The sequence below is a fragment of the Leopardus geoffroyi genome, chromosome D1 (genome assembly GCF_018350155.1).
Source record: "Leopardus geoffroyi isolate Oge1 chromosome D1, O.geoffroyi_Oge1_pat1.0, whole genome shotgun sequence".
Taxonomy (NCBI): Eukaryota; Metazoa; Chordata; class Mammalia; order Carnivora; family Felidae; genus Leopardus; species Leopardus geoffroyi.
In genome coordinates, this window is record NC_059329.1 from 53,466,325 (window position 1) to 53,487,231 (window position 20,907).

The window sequence follows — 20,907 nt, forward strand, 5'->3', positions numbered from 1 at the left end:
TGTGTGGATAGGGCCATGGGAAGAGCTCTGGGTTAGGAATCAAGAGCCCTGACTTCAAGCCCAGCTGCTGACCCTTGAATTGTCCTTAAGCAAATCCCTTGAAAGACTTTCTGAGTGGGGTGCCTGGTCGGTTGAGCGTCTGATATTGGCTCAGGTCGTGATCTTGCAGCTTGTGAGTTCAAGCCCCACGTCAGGTTCTGTCCTGACAGCTCAGAGGCTGGAAGCTGTGTCTCCCTCTCTCTCTGTCCATCCCCCACTCATGCTCTGTCTCTCTCCTTTCTCCCTACCCCTCCTCCACTTGTGTTCTCTGTCTCTCTCAAAAATAAACAAACATTTTTTAAAAAAAAATGAATTGATTTTGGCCTTCAGGATCATTCAGAGGTCTTCTCTCTCAAAAATAAACAAAAAAAAAGTGAACATGCTTTCAAAAAAAAAAAAAGAAAGACTTTCTGAGCCTCATTCTCCTCCTCTCTAAAAGGAAGTTATTGAGCTAAATTATCTCCAAGGTCCAGTTTAATTCACAAGTCCTACATATGAAATTGATAGTAGAATCATCAGACTAACCAGATGGTTCTTTAGAATTTTTTTTTCCAGGCCAGCCCTGTCCATGGTCCTGCCTGTCAGCTTGTGATTCCCTTGTCAGTTTATAGTGTCACATGCCATACGGGAATCCATCCATGTGGACGGTCTTTAGGTCAGCACGTACAAATACAGATTTAAGATATGTTTAACCCTCAAGGCATTGGAAGAGGTCTCATTTAGCAAAATGTATTTTCTTCCCTCCATGATCTCTATCAGACATTCTTGAAACAGAGTTGGATCTATCTGAAATCTCCCATTCTAATGAAATTAGTTTGTGGGTTTTTTAGGTTTTGTTTTGTTTTACCCAAGGAGCAGGAGGTGCAGATAAGAGGCAAAATAAAATTGCCCCAGCTCATTGGTTTACTTTAATTGGAGTATTTTTGCTTAAAGGGATTATCTGTCATTACTAATGCAAATGGAAATCCTGTTTACAAACCCCTAAAATGCAGTGCTGTGCTGGAAAGTGGTCAGCATCAAAAGCAATTACTGTGACAGAAAATAACATCAGACTGGAGAAACAGAGGACAAAGCTTCCTACAGTTTATGTGAGACCACATGGTTCTTAATTTCTTTTGCCCTGGTCAAACCAATGTCTACACAGTTCATGTTTTTAATTGTAACGTTAAAAAACCTACTTCCTTAGACATAGCTCAAGGGGAAAAGTCTTTAACACTGATGGGAGTGCATATTTCCTATCCTTTCTAAGGGTATCAGAGAGGAGAGCTGATTACAGAATTAAGATTAGAGCTCTGGTTTACAGAGATGGCAGTAACAATGTGGTATGATGGAAAGAAGATAAATGGGCCTTAGAGCCAGACAGGCTTGAATCCTGGCCCTCAAATGTATTGGCTTTGTTAACTCATGCCAATGACTCCATCTTCTTTGGCCTTAGTTTCTTCATCCATAAGAACAAGGATGGTAACGTCTGTATCTTTTCAGACTGGTGGTGAAGAGGCACTCAAATATCACTTCCTTTCTTCCCATCTGCTCAAATCCCAAGCCATTCCATGTCAGTTATCAGAATCTCAGAAATCCAGACTAAGTAATATTTTCCCCTCAAAGACCCTGCAAATAATTGGGACATTTTTTCATATTGTAAAATGCTATATATTTTTTAATTATGCAAATGAAATATATAATGAGTCCAGTATTTTAAATGCCCATCATGTCTTTGAGAATAACCTCAAACTGCAATTTACACTGTATTTTCAAAGTGGCTCTTCCATTTCAGGGTGTCATGGGACAGAAACCAAATATGGCAGCTTTTCGAAGAAAAGCCACAATAACTTACGTTATATGTTAATGGAAAAGAGGGGAGAAAGCATTGAATAAACAAAAATTCCTGATGGTTGAATTGGTGGGCTTAGGGATAGCATTTTCTTCTTTCTGCAATGAAATAAAAATTACCCATCAGTTTAAACCATGCAAATTGCTGCACGCAGGCTCAGCTGGGCTCTCCAAAATGGAACAGCTTATTTTGATAACCAAATAAATTTCTAACAGTTGCTAAGGAAACTAAAGGATTCTTTGTGCAAGTTATTGCATTGAAAAGAACCAGAAAGGTGGAGGGAAGAGGAGAGTGTTAGTTGATTAGGAATTTAGAACCTGTGTAGAGGGATCTTAGTTCAAGAAAGTGAGGACTATGACTGAGAAGGGCGTGGAATTTCACTTCTTCCAATTCTCTCTTGTTTGACCAAACAATCCAATCATTTCAGCAAATTGTTGAGAAATTTCTTTTATAGACATGATTGTGTATTTGTACATCATTGCTAGAGGGAGGCTGAGTCTGTGTATCTTTACAAAGAACAGGACTGTTGCCAGTAGAATTTGCCTTGTGAAACCTGATCATACTGTTGGAGATTCCTATTTCTTAGTTAAGCTCTTGGTATTGTTTAAGTCTCTGGTGGCCCCCAATGATTGTGTAGTGTCCTCTTTATAAATGTCTTGAGACCCCAACTCTTGCCCTTTAACTCTGGGTCCTGTTTGTGCATTCCTACTTCATAAAAATTGTCAACTTTCTGTGCCCCATGACACTCAGTGGGCCTTGGTCTACCTGGCCTAGCCTTGATGGTTAGATTGCTGGGACTGTGAGTTAGGTTGGACTCATACACTGTGCCATTGACCCTTGAGTGAGACTATTGAGAGTATCTTTGAAGAGTTTTAATTAACCACTTATCAATTTAATGCTTTAAGAAGCCATATTCTAGCAAATGAAGAGAAACCCCAAATGGCTTTATCTCCAAATGGTTTCTTAAGCATTCTGAGCCTCAGTACATACATCTTATCAGTGTGAGAATTAACTGAACCGATGAACGTAAAGGGGGGCCCAGCATGTAGTGAGAGCAAGAATTGATAGCAAGTATTACCACTAATCCTGCCACTTCTACCTTTACTGCTGTTACTACTACTGCTATTATTACTGCTGCTGCCGTTGTTGTCGTTATTATTTTCCAGAATGTGGGTGGGGATAAAAAGAATTGTATACATAAGACCTGTCTCCTCCAACTCCCACCACCCTCTGTCATCTCTCCTCACTCTACTGTTGGTGGGTCTTGCTGTGTGGTAGGGTGGTTTCTGTCTTAAACACTCACAGCTTGGTGCTCGGATTTAAGAACAGAGGATCTGGAAAGAGGAAGGCAGGAAGAACTGAGTGTGGCTTCACTCTGAATAACTGCTAGCCCGGCCAGTCTCACGCCTCTTTCCCATCAGACACGGGTACTCGCTGTGCTCCACCTCTTTCCCCTCAGAAGCCCCCATCTTGTCCCTACGTATAGTCCTACAAGGGCACCACCGGGGACCAGAGTAGAGGAATGATAAAGCTTAAATCCCCAGATGGGGTCCTCTTTTCCCTCAAAAACATCACCTTTAGGCTGGGCTGTGGTCCCTTCCCTAAGGATCTGGACCAGGTGACTTTTAGTACAAAGGTCACTTTAGTACAAAGCCCGAGTGGCCCTCAAAGACTCAGCCGAGAGTCCAGGTCCCGGCGGCCGGTGTGCCCTAGAACAGAATCAGCTATTTTTATTTGTATACACACCAAAGACAATTCTTTTCTCTTATTTTGGCCCATGTTGGTGAAATATGAGAATGCTAGAAAAGAATATTGCTTTTTATCACTCCTCGGGTGTAAGAGCCAACTTATGTATGCCTCTGGGGCCCGCAGACCTCTGGAGAGAGACTCTGGGCTGGCCTCTGACCTTATGAGGCTCAGAACTCAGCTGATACAATAGCTGTCTCTCAAAAACATGCTCACTGGAGGAGAAAATGAACCATGCAGGGTGCTCTAGCAGCATGCCAAAATGTGGGGGAAAGTTTTCATTATTTATTCTCAGACCCAGGAATTATTTGACTGCAGACAATTCTGAAATCCCATCAGCCCCGACTCCCACCCACTCACAAAGGAAATGAGTCCTTGGAATTAGCAGTCTCAGGCTTATTTCTATGCAGTTTCTAGGAGGAAACTCAGAGTTCTGCATCCCTAGCAGAATGATAAGCTAAAGGGTACACTATTTTTCTACCTAGAATACAAAAGAATTGTGGTATTGGGAGCCCCACAATCAGATAAGAATGTGAAAGTAATTCTCCTCTATCTTAATGTGTTGTGAATTTGGCTTCTGTCTTTGAACTTTGAATCACAGTGTGGTGGTTTTTGTGTGTCTGCATTTTCAAGGTAAAAGTCTGGGGCACATTCCTTCCATAAAGGAATTAAATGCAAGCTCTTTCCCATGCTAATGACAGAATACTAGTGGTACTTTTATTGAGAGCGTGCATTTTAACTTTTTTTGTTGTTGGCATATTTTTTAATTAAAATAACATTTAATGGTTTGAAGCTAAAAACCTGATGTTTCTGCCTAGGAGTTTATAAAGGAATGATAACATATGGAGAAGTTTAACATTTAAATTGAATTTTATTATTTAAAACAGTAAAATATTTTATGACTACAACAATGCCCTGCCAAGCTCCATTTCAGCATCAAATGTGCTTTGTAAGGAATCTTACAAAGCTAGGGGAAAAAAGACATTTTAATTTCTTATTCCCCAAGTGCTCTTTATAAAAAGTTCTCACAAACGTGTTTTCTTTACAAATGGATTATTGTTCTTAAAGCCTCTCTTCGAACACGTCTAACAACAAATGTTGGAACTAAGATACCCTGCGGATTCTTCCTTACAAATAAGACGTAGTCTGCTGGCTGCCATGTGGCTAGTCAGTGTCCTAAAGGTGGTCTTCTAACATCCCTATCACCTCCTTCTGCCGCCTCCCAACTCCCCAGAGGGCTGATGTCTGGAAGGAAGTCAGGTTTATATTTTTCACATGTGAGTGTGCTTAATTAGTAAACAGAGGAAGTTTGATAAGCCGTCTTCCTTCCTGACACTTTGGTGCCCCCAGAAAGCTGTCACTCTCCTGAATAGTGACAGAAATGAGCAAGGGACCATATTTTTGACCCCCGTCCCCTGAAACCTGCAGGGTCAGAGGCCTTGGTTGAATTTCCAAGTATGCCATAGGCTTTGTGCCTGAACTTGAGAAATTCCCTCGGCTTTAACTACTTCAGCACAAAACTGATATTCGAAGACCTCCATCCAAGCAAGACAAGGAAGCATTTTTCAGAAATATCCATTCCATTCAGAAGTATCCCCTTTTTCATCTTCCCCAACCCAACTCCTGCTCCCCATATAAACCCCTTCCACATGTCTTAGCCTTAGAATTTGGCTTCCAATTATACATAAACTAGTAAACTTGTAAAATACTTTCATCCACTCAGGTCAGGCTTCCCACTGCTGGTGGGACCATTTTGAGTTGGCAATTTAATAACAACACCTTGTTCGCACTACCCTTTCTATTTTAGCGTGCATGCTTTTATACACACACGCGTGTGCACAGTTATTCTCGTGTGACCACCAGTGATTATTTTGGGGATCGGAATATATCTTAACAAGCTGTGAAATTATGCAGTATACAGATGGCCCTTGAGGAGGACCCATACTGCTTTGGAAGAATGCATATTTTTAGCAGAACAGTTTGAGCATCACTAGAAAAAAAAAGTTCTGGACATTCTTCCTCCTCAGTGGGGAGTGGGGGTGGGGCTGGTGGTGGAACATAGTAGAAGTGTGAGGCACAGGGGAGTCCTGCTGTTCAGGGGCTCCGATCCCTTGTTTCACTTGTGGCCAACTGCTGTTTTTGTCTTCCCTTCCCTGTGTCTTGGTAGGAAAGCCCAGTAGTTTCTTTCCAGAGGACAGTTTCATAGACTCCGGAGAAATCGACGTGGGGAGACGGGCTTCGCAGAAGATTCCTCCTGGCACTTTCTGGAGATCTCAGGTGTTCATAGACCATCCTGTGCATCTGAAATTCAATGTGTCCCTGGGAAAGGCAGCTCTGGTTGGCATCTATGGCAGAAAAGGCCTTCCTCCTTCACATACACAGGTAACCGGAATGCCACATCCCCTGCTGATCTGCAGGGGCTCCTACCTCACATCCTAACCCAAAGTCAGGAAGCCTAATGCTCACACCTGGAGCCTTGTGTTTGAAGGGCATTTTGCATATTTTATAGCCCATTCCTCCATTTGACCTAAGAAATATCCCTGGGGTTTTTTAAGAAGAGGAAATTTTAGGAAATATCTCAAATAGCCTCTCTACTATTACCCAGCCACCTGAGTGAAATTATCCAAGAAATATAAAGAGAAAAGCATGCGCTTTGGAGTCCGACAGACTTCAGTTTGAATCCTCTTGTTATCAACTATGAGAACTATGGCCTGGTGCTTACCCGCTCAGAGCAAGTTTCTCATCTCTCCACTGATGATAACAATACTCACTTTGTAGGGCTGTTGAGGAGAATCAAGAACATTTATAAGGCAGCTTGCGCAAGATCTGGCTTAGAATACACGTTACTTCCCTGGTCTCTTACATTCCTTCTCTCCTTTGGGATTTCACATTTACTGTGATACATGCACACCAGAAACACCTAACAGCTCATCTAGGATGATTGACATAACACCAGTCGTAATGGGTAAGGAACAGACTTGTTAAGGTCCTGCCAGCTCTGGGATTGGGTTAAAATAAATCAGAGGCATCCATCAGACATTCCCAAGCCGTGTGCAGCCTTCTTAGCCCCAGTTGTTACTTAAGATTCCCACGTGAAATCTAAGTAGATATATTTTCTAGCAGTGGAGTCATGGGAAAATAGAATCTGGGCCGCTCACCAGGACAGTGATGCTAGTCCTGGACTTCATTCCTGGACCTCATTTACACGTGAAATAGAATTAGATATCTTGGTTTTTTAAAAGATAGGTAGGTCAGTAGGTAGACAGATAAGTAGACAGATAATTGCTCAATTTGCTTGCTAGTAGGCCAGTAGGACTTAACCACCTACCTGTTGTTAGCACTGTGTGGCTGATTTCTCTTGAGTCTCACACTCGCAGGCTCAGATCAGTCAGCAATTGTGTGTCTGACCCAGCATGTAATCGTTGATAGAATTTTGAGCTAATCCAGTTTAGTTCCCCTAAAACTGCTCCCTGAACCTGCAGCATTTAGAAAGGATTGTTGGGGCGCCTGGGTGGCTCAGTCGGTTGAGCGGCCGACTTCGGCTCAGGTCACGATCTCGCAGTCCAGTCCGTGAGTTCGAGCCCCGCATCGGGCTCTGTGCTGACAGCTCGGAGCCTGGAGCCTGTTTCGGATTCTGTGTCTCCCTCTCTCTGACCCTCCCCCGTTCATGCTCTGTCTCTCTCTGTCTCAAAAATAAATAAGCTTTAAAAAAATAAATAAATAAAAATAAAAAATAAAAAAGAAAGGATTGTTGACAACAGGAAGAGAGACATCAGATTTGCACTTGCACCTGACTGACTTTTAAGGCACATCCAGTGCTCTAGTCCCAACCCTCGAGCCCTGGGATTCCCAGCATCACTTGTGTGGAGCTGGAGTTCAGTCCTTCAGTGGCTGGGTTTCTGATCACGTGCCCACCATTGGAAGGGCATGGTTGTCCCGGCACAGGCTCAGCCAGATGAAGACTGCCTACATATACATCAAATTAAAGAAAAATGAGACCAAAAAAAAAAAATAATAATGCGCCAATTATGCTGCCCTCACAAGGGAATGAGGAGACTATTACCATGAGAAACAGGGTCTGGGGAGGAGGTGAAGTCGGTTGATCAAACTTCATGTGACTCTAGCCTCTCTGCCTGTCCTCAGGTTGTATTTCCTTGTGTGCCCCCAGGAGACACGTGAGGAAGGAATCTAGCATTATGGTGAAGCAGACACCCCGCTAATTATGCTCTGTTTGTACTTTTAGTTTGACTTTGTAGAGCTGCTGGATGGAAGGAGGCTCCTGACCCAGGAGGCACGGAGCCTGGAGGGACCCCAGCGCCAATCTCGGGGAGTTGTCCCCCCATCTAGTCACGAGACTGGCTTCATCCAGTATTTGGATTCAGGAATCTGGCACCTGGCTTTTTACAACGACGGGAAGGAGTCTGAAGTGGTTTCTTTTCTCACCACTGCCATTGGTAAGGAGCCTCCAGCCCTATGGGGTCTGTGGGATTTCTGTCTCTTTGGGTGAGAGGACCCTGGGGATTCTGAGGGTTGGAGCCAGCAAGGGAATGTGTCTTGCCAGCAGCTGTCGATGCCACCTGGAGTCTGGCATGAGTCCTTCCTGACTGGGCTTGCTGGACAGGGATGGGTGTGGGATTCAGGGGAAGGAGGGAGGGGAGGAGTGACAGGAGAGGCTGGCCAGCCATTCTGGGCCATTACCCACTGCCTTTCTTGTGTCATCTTTGGGCCAGCTGCTGCATTTAACAACTGAGAGGTAGAGTTGACAGCAAGACCGAAACCCTGCCTGACCAGCCACATGGAGGCAACACCTCTCTTCTTCTCACTTCTCTCCGACACCTGTATTTTGTCTTTATAGCTTCCTTGGCTCAACTCACTGATTTGTGGTTTGGGTTTTTGTTTTTGACTGTGTGTAGCTTTTTGTTTATTTATTGTTTTGTCCTGGGAGCTAACAGTCCCTGGCAGTTGAGAAAAGAAGATGAATGCTCAGGGAGAGGGTGAGAATAGCAGAGCTATTCTGGATGAATATTCTGGAGCCGCGATGTTTGGGATAGTGCTGAACACCTTCTCTGTCCCTCATCATGGAAGAGGGCCACAGCTCTCCCTTCAGGGTGAGCCCGTGGGGCCGCCCCACAAGCTGACGGGTGTCCAGGGAGCTTGGCATCTTGTTCTAAGGAATTTCTCTTCTTTATCCACACATTCCATACAGTCTGTCTCTTCCTTGGATGGCCACGGGACACAGTGGCCTCAGTGGTTCAGGTCAGAAAACATTTATTCTGGGTTTATGTTGGAAGCATTATGACATAGCCTGGAGACAGAATCTCCCGCAGGAAAATAAAACTCCACTAACCAGAATGCATGGAAATAGGGTTTCTGCTTAATGAAAAGCTTTATGTGGTATAGAGTTCACCTCAAAACTCTGTCTCAGTCCTTGGCTAAGAATCTCTCTGACATGGAAAAGGGAGTTAAATAAAAAACCTCTGAATCTGGTCATTGGTTCCTAAAACTCCTGCAGAACTCTGGCTTTTCCTTCTACACAGCAATAATCATTTTCAGGCCATTTTCCACTCATTTGCAATTTTGCCCTTAGTGTTGAGACGGAAAATACCTTCCCATTAAATACGGGCATGGCTTATCCATTTCTGCTGTCCCTGCAGGCTCAGTATCCTACCCTCTTGGCAAAATGAGGGCAGCAGAGGCCATCTAGCTACGTCGGCCCTGATGTAGGAAACCCTGCTTTGTGCTGTCCTCGATTTGGAAACATCTGCCCTAACTGCTGGTCTCCGAGTGTCCAGAGGGCAAGGACTTTGACGTAATCTTCTCTGCCCCCCAACCCCAATCCCAGGCCCCGACATGCGGGGTCCCTGGGTTACTAAGGGCGTGAGCACGAGCTTGGCCTGGCTTCTGCTCAGCCTCCCATTGGCAGGACCGTCAGCAGCCACAGGCCTGGCAGTTGCGGCTGCCGCTGGTTTCCTCCCCTATTGCCTCCTTTTGAGGTGGAGTTGAAAGTATCCTCCACTCTGAATTTCCACCACTAACTTGTGTTTTGACCCTGCACAAATCACTTAAGTTTTCCAGCTTCCGGTTTCTCTAGAGTCTGGATTTGAGGCCGCAGCTCGGTGGTTGCCGATGAGCTGGAGGCCGCCCAGGCAGCCCCATTCCCCTGTCACCAGAGAGCCAGCTGTGGTCCTCATCATCGATTAGGCTCTCACTCTGCGGGGTTTGCCAGGCTCCAAACCTGGTTTCTTTTCCCTTTCTGGCCACAGTGGCTTCGTTTTCAGGGACGTGGATTATCGAGTCGTTAGTGGTGCCTGAGTGAGAGCTTCCTGGTCTCACAGCCTGATTTCTGAGGCATGGTTCACAAAGAAGCATGGACTGTCTTGCTCGCTCAGAACTAAGATCTCTTAGAATTCTTTATTTTTAATAACTGAGCATAAATATGAAAGAATATTAATATCAACCCCCAAAGAAAGCCACTTTTAATTAGGATGTGACTCTCAAAGAAGTAAAATGTAGGTGCAGTTAGGTATCTTTGCCAATTCTTGGCTTGTCAGAGCTTGCTAACCTGTTTTGTTATAATTAAGGCCATGGTCTTCCTTTTCCCTCTGGCTCTCCTGTTCTTACCTTAATGATGAAGTCTGCCTTCACCTCCTTAACCCTATGATGTCCTTTAGAACAGAGAGGCTATCCTGGGCTTCTCAGAGTTTGATGACCCATTTGATGTCTCATTAAAGCACAGATTCCCCTTCACTAGGTGGGGGTGGGCCCTTAGAGTCTCCATTTCTCACCAGCCTCAGTGATACTGGTGCCGCCCAGCTGTGGACCACATTTTGAGTAGCCGGGGGTTATGGTATCTTATGAATGGTCCCAAATATTGTCATGCAAAGCAGTCACCCGGGAAGCTCGTTCAAAGTTCAGATTCCTGTGCCCTGTCCCCAGGAATTATGACCCACTAGGCCTGAGGTAGAGCCCAGATAATCTTGATTCCAGGGGTCTGTCCACTAAGCTTTGAGTACTGCTTTCTCTTTCTTCCTCCCCTGACTGTCCCACACTAGCTCTGTGACCGTTGTCAGGTCACCTCTCTGAGGTTTTTCTTAGATGGAAAATGAAATAGTAACAGTACTCTGCAGTCCCTGTCATGAAGATCAGAGCAGATATAAAGTGCCCAGCACCGGCTTTGGCCTCCTAAGAGACCCAATAAATGGAAGTTGCTAATATTCTCTTCTTCCCTCCTTCTCCCTTTGTCTTGCTGCCTTTCAGACTTGTCTGTCTTCCTTTGAGCTACAGTGATTGTTTAATGAATACTTTTTTTCTTTAAGACAAAAACAGATGGATTCTGATGTTGCTATTAATCCCTCTCTCCCCAAGAGTCCGTGGCATTGAGTCTCAGCTGTCTGTGATTGTTACCTGTGAGCCATGAGCTGTAATTTGTCTTGGCAGGTTAATTAAAAGTTTGGGTCTTGTTTTAGTGAGCTCATTATGGTCCCAATATACAACTGTAACTCTCAGGCTTGCTTAACACACAAATTGGAATATGACCCTCCCTTCGTTACATGTTGAAATGCAGACATAGAATTTAAGAAGATCTGAGATGTCAGGATCCAGAGTATTTATGTCTGTTTGTAATTAAGTAACAGGAGAAATAATTGCGTTTAATTTAACAAATGGCTGTATTGTGTGTGCTCGTGCTTTTCCCTCCATTTAATGCAATCCAGCTGATGATTTTAAATTAAATGAGTTTATCTTCTTCCTTGAAAAAATCTAAAAGCACTTTAATAACTGTATACATAAATATATACACACACACATACACACACACACACACACACACACACACACACACACACGCACTCCTAACTGAAACCAAGCAAGGTTTAGAATAAAACAGAGCAGCTGTTTTCAGAAACAACAGTTTTTTCCCACATGTGGAGGTCCAGGATTTGAAGGTAATGTTGTTTCTGGTCTTACCTTCACTGGAGGTGGGTAGCCTTGCTGATGCCAAGTACTAAATGAAGTAGGAGGGTATATACCAGTAGCTAAAATACAATTTACCATTGCAGTTTACAAAAGGCTTCATATATATTCCTTAAGCCTCTAGATAACTCAATGAGGTGATTATTCTTATTTTTATGATCACCCCCTATTGCAGAGGAGGAAATTGAGGTTCAGGCATGGTAAGGGAAAAGCTGGGACTTGAATTTATGTCTCTCTGACTCCAAAGCTTGGGATCTTCCTTCTTTAGTAATCTGCCTCCTTCCCAGGATCATGTTTCTTTTTGGGGTATTACACTTCTCTTTTCTACCTATTTATTCATTCCTTAAAACTCAAGAGAGTGCATACTGTGTCTTCAGGACCATGCTTAGATCTTTTCCACATGTGATTTAATCCTCACGAGAACCTTAGACAGTACAAATTTTGATCTCAACTTTACAGATGAAGAAATTGAGGCCCAGAGAGTGTAATTGACTTAGCCAAACTCACACAGTTAGTAAGGGCAGGGATAGGATGGCAGCTTGGTCTCCAGATCTTAGGCTCTCCCCTTTATGCCCCACAGTATCTTACTATTTGCTATGATACTATTAAATATTTTATTTCCATTTGCATTACATGGAATTTAATTTCCCTTTAATTAACTTGCTTCCAGTACAAGTAAGCATCTTACATTAGCCCAAGAAGTTTCCTTGGGAAGGCATTAAAAAGACCATGGTGGGGAGGTGGGGGGGAACCTCATAGCATCCAAAACTTTAAAAAAGCATTTTTTCACATGAATTGTTTCCAACCCCAAGATCTGACAAATCAGTGTTGTAGTGTTTTGGGTCTTTAGAGAGCATCTCCTCTTTTAGTTTGGGTTGATACTGAAGCATAAAAGGACAGATCATCCTGACACTGTGGCCACGGGAGCCAAGCTGGAAAATAACAGAGATGCTCCATAGTGGATTTCGAAACACGGAGAAATGAGAATCATTATTGGAAAACATAGAACCTGGCCATTTTTATGAGAAACACGCCCTGGTCTTCCCAGTCTGAGGACATTTGTGCTAATTAAAGAAAAGAATCCTTTTGTTCAAGCCCAGGCAGCTGCTGTAAATCGACCTATATCTAGGGACTAGAAACCCATTTAGCCCTCCCTCTTCCCTCCCTTCTTTCCTTCCTTCCTTCCTTCCTTCTTTCCTTCCTTCCTTCCTTCCTTCCTTCCTCCCCCCGTTCCCTCCCTCCTTCCCTCCAACAAATAGTGCTTTCCTGCCTTTTCCCAAGTTGGAGATACAGAGAAGGTATGACCTGGCTTCTGGCAAAATTAGCTCGTGGTCAGGATTAAGGAGATGAAGCATCAACACAGGCAGTGTCTCTAATCCAAGGAAAAGAGAAAGAAAAGTCACTTCTGGACTCACTGGTCAAGGTGCCATGAGGGTTGGAGGAAGGCAAGAGTGTGTCCAGCTGGGTAGGTCAGGAGGACTCTCTGGATGAAGCGAAATTTGATGGGACCCTAAAGGATGGATAGAATTTCCACATCTAAAGAAGGAAAATAGGAAGGGTGGGGGGTGTTGAGGAATCCGTTCCAGGTAGTAAGAACAGCATGAGCAAACGGGAGATATGCAAAAATTAAAAGCTGGCTCTTAGGAGCCAGAAGTTCTGTTTGACCAAAACACAAGATACCCTGGGAGGGAGGAGGGAGTTATTGGGCAGAAGCTTAGGGATGCTACCCTAAGAAGAAGTTCATTCAGCAGGTGTTAGGTGCCACTGCAGGCTTTTGAACAAGGGACTAAAATGATGAGAGCCGGAGGGTTTCTCTTACGGGGCCCAAAACAAGAGCTCATTAATTTATGTAACCAGAAGAGGTTGCTGGGATTGAACTTTGTGATTTCATGAGAAAAAGAAGGGAGGGAAAGGGGGAGCCAGGAAGGACAGAGGACTGGTTCAAGGTTGGTGCTGGTATTTTGATTTGCTGTGCCTACACCCCATTCCTTTTTCCCTAGATGTGAATAGATACTTTCACATAAGCTTCTATATTCCAGGGGTAGTCAAAATGGGGTCCTTGAAAATTTCCCAAAGACCCCCAGACAGTGCCATCTCTATACTTCCTTTGCTTTGATCGGGTAAAACCACTGTTCGTTAGCCTCTGAGTACATTTGCAAGCATCTAGAGAGAAAAAGCCCTGATATCATATATTCTAACTTGTGTAAAATCCTGAAGTACTTCAAAGAAGAGCCTAAGAAAAGTGATTGCAGAATGATTTTCAGGTTTTAATAAGCTCTGCCCCCACCATTCCCCATATCCCCTTCCTCTGAATTATAAGATATAACGCAGCAATGAAGGATCAAGGTCTCTCGGTAATCAGCTAACCTTCTTGTAAATGACATTGGCAGCACTTTGTGAAATTTCCGCCGGCAACACTTATTTGGAAAAGTACCCTGTGAATTCACCTCTCCCTAATAGCAGTGATTTATTCAGAACAGTCTGGTATAAGTGGAATGAAACCATAGGCCGAGGGAGAGCTCAAGTCAGCACATTGGGGATAGACTGGGGCCAAAAATCTGTTTTGTGGTAGAGAGCTAGGAATATCAGAGTGCTACATCTGCAGACTGGGGACCAGCCCCACGGGCAGCTGCCCCTGATCACCGAAGATAGTAGGGGAGGGTTCCCTACCCTCCCGCCGGCCTCTTCTACTGCCCCCAGGATCTGTCTTGGACTGCTGAACCTTCTGAATTCTCTGGGATCTTGGACCTCAAGAGCAGGAAAGAAGAAACGATAGCTCAGGGACACAAGAGGTACCAAGCACTAAAGCTTATCTCTGTGGAAATGGTTAGAAATGCATTTAGTGTGCAAATAACAGCATCCCTGCTGGTGTGGCATTTCAGTGGCACCTTGATGTTATCGTGTACGCTCCCAGTCTAGGGTGTGTCCGTCCAGGGCCAGCACGGCATCCGGTAGTGGAATCAGGGACCAGGCTGTTTCCCGCCTTGCACCCTGCCGTCCTCAGCTCTGGCTGTTGTTTTCATGCTTGCCCCCTTGTGGTCCCAACGTGGCTGCTGCAGCTCCAGGACTCGGCTGCACATCAGGCAGGGAGAAGAAGAAAGGGGAAGGAAGCAGGGATGCTCATTTTTTCCTAAAACACCCAGCTTACAATTTCCATGGCATAGCCACATCACTTGGATGCGCAGAGCTGTGAAGAAGTCTGAGACAGTGAGTGTTTGTAGCTTACCACACCGACACTCCAAACAGAATGTGCGTTCTCTCAGGAAGAGGGGAAGTCAACATGGGGTCTTCAGTATGTGTCATAGGCGTCACTGAGTCTGTTTGGTTCAGCAAGCCCCTCACTGTGTGCCAAGTCCTGGCCTTGGCATTTAGGTGTAGCCGTGAAGCAGCACATTACTTACCCTCGAGGCTCTCGTGGGCCAGGAAGTGAGGCTGAGGACAAGGAGAGGCTGTGCATGTAACTGGCGAGGAGGGAACAGGCCTAGTTCAGTCTCTTTATGGCACCAAGGATCCAAGGCCTTTTGGAGTACTCCTTGAAGCCCCTTGCACGATGCTTTAAGGAGGATGGATGAGATGAACAGGTCCAGAGGGGTTAGAGGCAGACCTAAACACTGTGTTCATTTTCTCATTCAACCGGCATTTACTGACTGCCTTTTACATGCCACATCCTCAGCATGCATTAATGTCCATGGTGTATAAAAAATAGTCCCGCTTCTTCTTGTCCTTGTGTCATTTATAGACATGCGTGGGATAGTTTGAGGTAGAGTCTTAAATTTCAATACAGACATTAAATACATAGGTAAACGTATGACAGAAAATAGTAAATATCGAACGTGGCAAAGAGAAGGTACTCTAGAGGAACAAACAGGAGACTTCACTTAAAGTTCTGGGACAGGAGTAGGAACTGGGTAGATGAAGGTTTGGAGAAAGAACAGACCAGCAGGGCCAAGAGCATCTATATGCAAAGGCCCTGGATAGGCGACTGCTAGAAGTGTTCAGGGAACTTGAGGATGGTCACATTGTGGGGCATGGGGACAAAGGGCCGAATGGTTTTGGGTGAGGCTAGAGAGGTGCCAAAAGCCAGCCTGTTTGGGGATTTAAGATGGCATGCGAAGAGTTCTGTTTTTTCACTTATCCTCAGGGTAGCCAGAAGCCACTGTGGGACTTAGAGCTAGAGTGACCGAATGTGATTTGCATATTTGGAGCTGAGACACCAGTAAGTAGGCTGTGACAGTAGTCAGAGCAGGGGCTCAGGCTGGCCTGGACCAGAATGGACGCCTTGAAAATGGAGAAAGAAATGAACCAGTTTGAGCTATAGATTGACCCTTGTAGATTATTAGCAAAGGCCAGCTATTAAGATGATGTTTTCTGAAGGAGGAGATTAAAGCAGGAGAGGAGAGGGTTGAGGAATGGTCCGTTTCAGGGGCGAGTGAAGCCATGCAGCTGGCAGAGAAGATGGTGAAGGTCAGAGAGCTGAGGGGAGGGACCAGAAGAATGTGCTCGTGAGAAGTTCTGTAGATGGAGTCCAAATACTTTAGGATTCTCCCATTCCAGCATTCAGGCCACCTTCCTCAATCCGTAGCCAGAGTTTCCATTCATGGTTGGTTTATGTTTTTGCCACCCTGGGGTACAGAATGCCAAGAGCCTTTGCAAACTTGTTAATTATTTAAATAGCACTTCTAAAGGTAGAAAACTTGAGGCTTAGAGAAGTCACATGACTTGTCGAGGGTCACACAGCCACTGAGAGGCAGAGCCAGGGTCCTGGTCACAGCACTGTGCTGACTGAGTGCCAATTCTGCACCAGGCACTGTACTACGTGCGTCATCACTTGGTTCCCAAACAACCTGGAAGTTAGGTCTTGTGCGTTCCCGTGTTACAGAGAAATGAGGCTCAGAGGTCCAGTGTTGTTTGCCAAGATCTCCTATGTAGGAAATAGCAGAGCAAGAGTGGCCGCCCAGAGCCCATGCTTTTCTCTTACATCTTAGTGATCAGGTTTCTAGCACGTGATGACCTCCACGTGCATATTACACACTCACGATCAGACGGCAACACAGGCAGGGACTTAGAGGTGATGGCATTCACACCTCCTAGGCTCGCAGTGTGCCTGGTATCATGCCTGCCACCAGCAGCTGCAGGGGACCCATCTGCCACGTTCTAGAGAACATCCTGACCTGTACTTACTCCTGCCAGAGGAACCCCTACACCCACCCCCATTCAGGTGGAGTTTCGATAGAAGATATTTGTCTTGATGGTTTGGTTTTTAGGTAGAGATGGTTTCATTTTTATATCTGATGGTTACAGGTTTATTTTCTGATCACTTTTTTCTCTCGCAGTTGATGAAGGCAGTTACTCATCCCCATCTTGCCAGCTAGCTTCTCTATTGCAGAGCAGTGCCTTTAAGAGGGCTCTCATATGGTGGTATCTTTCCTCTTTCCCTTCGCACTACCACTGATGTGCAGGACCCGATTGAATGTGTGGCCTGCAGTTATGTAACACCCTCTTAGGAATAACCCTAACCCAGGTCTGCTGTACTTGGCATTAGTGGTAGATAGTTGAAGTCACTGTGGCCAGAGAGAGGTGGTGTGGCCCAGAGAAAGGGCAAAGGCTTTGGAGTCAGACAGTCCTGGGTTTGAATTCTGACAGCACTGTTTATGAACTGGGGGACTTTGGCTGAGTCTGAGCCGCACCCAACTCGCCTACAATTAGGAAAAAACCTACTTTGGAGGGTCTGACAACTACGTGAAGACATGTCATTCATGGTACGTTCTTAGCATGCTTTTAAGTGTCTCAGTTATTCGACACTTGCTGAACACCTGCTCTGCTAAGTTCCAGAGAGTCATCAGTGAATCGAACACACGCCTTGCTCTCCGAGAGCCCAAGGTCAACTTGGGGAACTGCCCCTTTCGTAAATAGCTGCAACGTAATGTGGTCTGCGCCAACAGGGGGGTCTGCACGAGCTCCCACAGGAGCAGAGAGGAGGGCAGCTCCCTCTTCCAGGGATGCAGGGGGAGGTTGTGAGGCATAAAGGACTTACTGTGGTGAGACGTGCCTTTTCAGCTGGGAAGCCGTGTGCAAGTCACGGAACATAGAGAAGGAGCTACTCGAAAAAAAAAAGAGGAGATTAAAATAAGATGGTAGCCATCTCTGTTCAACCTCTGATGACCGGGCAGGAAGGAATCATTATTTGCACTTAGAGATGAGGAAGCGGTCTGTGCACAGTGACTCACATGAGGACATGAAGCCAGGTCTTCTGAATCCACTCCCAGCGACTTCTCCTGGAGCCCGGTTGCCTGGCACAGGACCCTGAACGCGGCAGACCTTCACCAGAGGGTCAGTGAGCACCAAGTGAAAAGGTCAAAGGCCACAGATGCTCCTTGCAGCCTAGAACTTTCTTCTGTGGACATGAACTTCTTGCAAGCAGCTCAGAAGGGAACAAGGCGCAACTGCCAATCCAGGGCACTGCCAGGCACTTGGTTGAGGAATGTTTTTTCTGTCGGAGGAGATCTGTGCATTCCAAGGCTGCTGGATTCAGGGGGCAAAGCAACTCTCAAACTGGTTCTAGTCTTACAGTGTTTCTGTGCCAGCGCTACTGCAGTTCAAAAATGGAAATGTGGGTTCCAGAACATTCCAAGGCACTGTTGCTTGTTCTTGTCAATTTGATCTTCCAGTTCAACAAGGGACTTTGCAAATGTCCCTTTCTTCTAGTTTCAGGTCTTATCAGTCTTTGTAAACTCATCCCTGCCTCTCTGAAACTATTTGGCTAATAATAGTATTAATAGTTACTATTTATTCAATGCATACTCTATCCCAGTATGTCTTAGATGTTTCACTAAACTATTTCAGACCCTTACAACAGGCATATAAAGTAAGTATTTCTCCCCAGACGGGTGAAGAGCTCCGAGTGTCTAAAAATGAGTAGGCTGTAGTCCTGTAGCCAGTCGGTGAGGGAGCTGGAATTCGAATCCAGGTCTGTCTGGTTCCAGTGCCCACCCTCTTCTCATGTTCTTTCCTGCTGTGCCTCTGTGTGAGAGTGCCTGGTGTGTCTGCTGGGAGTGGGTAGAGGGCAGGAAGGGGATGGTTCCCAGAGAAGATCCTAGAAAATGATCGTAGGAACAACCTGGAAACGATTTTTTTTTTAATTTTTTTTTTATGTTTTTATTTTTGAGACAGAGATAGAGCATGAGCAGGGGAGAGGCAAAGAGAGAGGGAGACACAGAATCCGAAGCAGGCTCCAGGCTCCGAGCTGAACCTAGAAAGGCTTTGTAAACCAGCCCACAAATCTGATTTTGAAGGCAACAGGGAGCACAGGACAGTTTTTGAGCAAAGGTGTAGCACAATTCTGGCCTTGGATAGCTTTCTTTGGCAGTGGTATATACAAATGGGTTGGTTCCTCACATTAAAATAGGGAGACCAGGGGCGCCTGGGTGGCGCAGTCGGTTAAGCGTCCGACTTCAGCCAGGTCACGATCTCGCGGTCCGTGAGTTCGAGCCCCGCGTTGGGCTGTGGGCTGATGGCTCGGAGCCTGGAGCCTGTTTCTGATTCTGTGTCTCCCTCTCTCTCTGCACCTCCCCCATTCATGCTCTGTCTCTCTCTGTCCCAAAAATAAATAAACGTTGAAAAAAAAAAAATTTAAAAAAAAAATAAATAAAAAAAAAAATAGGGAGACCAACTGGAAGACTGTTTGAGTAACCAGTAGGGTTCCATGAAGGAAGAGGACCTGAACTGGGGCAAATGCCACTGCTTTTGTATAAAGGAAGGGATGCATTCCAGGACATCATAGGGTGGTTTTCTTGACCAGTTGTATTTTAGCTATAAGGAAGCAGCAGGACGTTTCAACCTTGGGAGAATAGATACATAGTGATAACATTAATTAAATTAGGAAGTGAGGAGGGGAAGTTGGTTTGTCAGGGGAAGGAAGTACAGAGGGTAAGTTCACATTCGATTTGAGCTGCTAATAGAATTTCCAAGTGGATGTTAGTTGTTGACTGTTACCAACGGGCAGATGGATAAATAGGCGTTGACTTGGGGATAGCCCTGACCTGAGACAGAAACCCACTGGGCATCATCAGTGTAGATGTGGGGCAGGTGGGAGGGTAGAGCCCTGAGAAGCAGGGAGTCAGGGATGGAACCCCAACATTCAGAAGGTGGGCAGGAGGTGATACATAGAGATTAGCCTCAGAGAATAGGTAGGGAGCTGATGACAAGCTGTTGGAGTTGGGCACCAGGAGGTCATTGGCAACCTCAGTGGGTGCAGGCGGAAGCAGGGTCACCACGAGTTCAGGAGTGAGTGAGAGGCGTCGAGTGGAAGCAATTCCTTCTAGACAGAGCAGGGAAAGAGACAGATGGGAGTAACCCGAGGAGGAGGCAGGTTCATGGAAAGGTTTATATAAGGTGGGGGGAGCCTTGAACGTGTTGTCAGCTGTGGGAAAGGAGCCAGGGGGAAGATTGGGAAGGCCCAGGAGAGAGGGGAGATGACTAATGAAAGGAGGTGGGAGTCATGGAGTGGAGGGCAGATGCAGAAGGACTAGCCCTGGGAAAGGAGGGGAGACCCCACCCGCCCCCTGCCATAGGATGGAGAGGGCAGTGAAGATGAGGAAAGAGGACGTCAAGTTTGAAGGTGGAGGAGAGTGGACTACAGGGGAGGGTCTGTGCTGACCTCAGAGTCAGCAGTGCTTTCTAGAAATGGACTGCCCTCCCGGGTGAGCCCCTGATGGCCTGAATTGGATGTGTGCCCTTCCATGTAAGGCACACTCAAGACAGCGCTGAATCAAACTAGTTATATTGTGTAGCGTACTAGTAGAGAGAGGGGTGACATGGCTTAGTGGTCAGGGAGTGGATCTGAAGCCAGGCAGCCTGCTTTGAATCCAGTCCCTGCCACTTATTAGCAGAGTGACCTCAGGCAGGATAGATAACCAGTCAGTGCCTCCGTTTCCTGATCTGAAAAGTGACGGTGATATCAGTACACATTTCATGGGGGTAATTTTGAGGACCGAATGAGTTAATCTCAGTGTTTGCAGTGTCCCAGGAGCGTGCTAAGTGTGATATGTGCATTATCTAACTTAAATTCTGTAGTTGTCCCAGGGAAGCGGGAGTAATTATTATTTCCTTTATACAGATGAAGAAAAGAGGTTCAGAGAGATTAACACACTTGCTCACAGTCACATGCAAGGAGTAAGGGCAGGGCCAGGGTGTGAGTACAGGACAGTCTGACTGCAGAATCCATGCTGTTTCTACAGTGCCCCTGGTACCCCTCGTTGCCCCTGTCCTTTGGCAGTGGGTTCACAGGGGTTGGCTTTGTCAGTCCTTGGCTTCTCCGAGCC

At 45.6% G+C, this 20,907-nt stretch overlaps 1 protein-coding gene across 6 annotated transcripts in view; it reads left to right on the top strand.

The window, feature by feature from the left end:
* Window positions 1–20,907, top strand: part of TENM4 (teneurin transmembrane protein 4) — a 2,911,279-nt gene that overhangs the window by 2,719,025 nt on the left and 171,347 nt on the right. For all 6 annotated transcript variants that reach the window (XM_045483835.1, XM_045483839.1, XM_045483838.1 and 3 more), the window contains 2 exons: window positions 5,784–5,998; window positions 7,860–8,070. In XM_045483835.1, the coding sequence (XP_045339791.1) occupies window positions 5,784–5,998; window positions 7,860–8,070 (426 nt within the window). The remainder of the gene's footprint in view (window positions 1–5,783; window positions 5,999–7,859; window positions 8,071–20,907) is intronic.